The sequence below is a fragment of the Bremia lactucae genome, linkage group LG1, assembly GCF_004359215.1.
Source record: "Bremia lactucae strain SF5 linkage group LG1, whole genome shotgun sequence".
NCBI classification, from domain to species: domain Eukaryota; phylum Oomycota; class Peronosporomycetes; order Peronosporales; family Peronosporaceae; genus Bremia; species Bremia lactucae.
The window spans coordinates 3,635,210-3,636,711 of NC_090610.1; the positions used below are offsets into that span (position 1 = coordinate 3,635,210).

A 1,502-nucleotide genomic window follows, 5' to 3' on the forward strand; every position below is an offset into this window, starting at 1 on the left:
ACGTCTCTGTATTATATCTACTCCGAGCTCTCTAGCTGGCATTATTTTCTGTATAGATGGTGTTATCATGTCTAGTCCACGGATCCGTAGGCGAAGAGCAGATTGATTGGCTAAGAGGACAATTTCTCGCAGTCGGCTGTTGTCCACCCTGCCCGTAATATTTTCAAGTGATATCCATACTTAAGCTCTATGTACCTTACTATAAATCGTAATGTTCATCTTCGATGAGCGAGTTGCGGAATAAAAAATGTTTGAACATACTTAACGCGACAACATGAGCGATGCAGCGCCATGAAATTGTCTACACAGGCATTCATTAATTAATTTTCTCAATCCAAACAACTCGACCAATTTCTTCCTTCAACAAGTATGAAAGTGCTCTTCGTTTCGGCTCTGGCAGCTATCGCCGGTTCAATCACCAACGCTAAGAATTTTTGCGACCAATGGGGCCAAGAGCGTGCCGGCCCGTATATTATTTACAACAATCTTTATGGGAAAAACAAGGCTACTAGTGGCTCTCAGTGCACTTCACGCATCAGCAATAATGCACTCGAGGCCTCGTGGAATACTACTTGGACGTGGGTTGGCGCCCCGGAACACGTCAAGTCATATGCGAACGCTGCTTATCAATTCAAAGCCATTCCTCTCTCGGCTATAAAGTCCATTCCATCGGCCATGGACTACACGGTAACCTATGACAAGTCGGCAATATTCAATGTCGCCTATGATCTGTTCACGAGTTCGACAAACTCGGAAAAAAAAGAGTTTGAAATCATGATCTGGTTGACCAAGACTGGACCAGCGAGTCCAATTGGCGCGAAAATTGCCACGAACAAAATTGGCACTACAACGTGGGACGTCTATAAAGGAATGAACGGTGACGTGGTGGTCTATTCGTTCGTGTCCCCGAATAATATCTTGAAATTTGAGACTGACCTCAATCTCTTTTTCAAATACCTTATCGCGAGTCATGGATTTAACAGCAAACAATTTCTGTTCAAACTCGAATGCGGAACTGAACCATTTGTCGGTAAAAATGTGGCTCTCAAGGTGAACAAGTTCAAGGCGAGCGTCGTACCTCACTAATTGGACGAGACAAACAAAGACTCGACGGAAGCACAATTGACCATCGTCGCACCTAAGCAGGATCTTTTTCTGCTAGCAGTAGAAGTTGGTTGAGCTCCTTAATAAAGCCTTGTTTTTTTGTTTGTTTGTGTTCATCGTACAATTAATTGACAGGCACTTCTTTTAGTATATAATTGCAATTTCAATTGGACGCACCCGCTTAACATAATTTTTTACTTGTGGGTACAAACTAACAGTATGGACCAATTTTTAATTGTCTTTTTGAGCTGAGAAGACAATTTAAATATAGTCCGTTTTTAGGTTCAGCAACATAGCGGACGCGAGCAGTATCGAAGCAATAACCTCAGTTAGTGCAAAACGAAGTTATTGTGAGACTTGTCGTAAGCGAATCCTAAGAAATGAGCGAGACAGTATCG

General features: G+C 42.5%; 1 protein-coding gene across 1 annotated transcript; it reads left to right on the forward strand.

Moving 5' to 3' along the window:
* Window positions 1–369: 369 nt before the first annotated feature.
* CCR75_003704 (uncharacterized protein) lies at window positions 370–1,086 on the forward strand (the record flags this gene model as incomplete). Its single annotated transcript, XM_067961797.1, has 1 exon — window positions 370–1,086. One exon carries the CDS (start codon window positions 370–372, stop codon window positions 1,084–1,086), a length of 717 nt encoding a protein of 238 aa, XP_067822578.1.
* Between the last annotated feature and the right edge of the window lie 416 nt (window positions 1,087–1,502).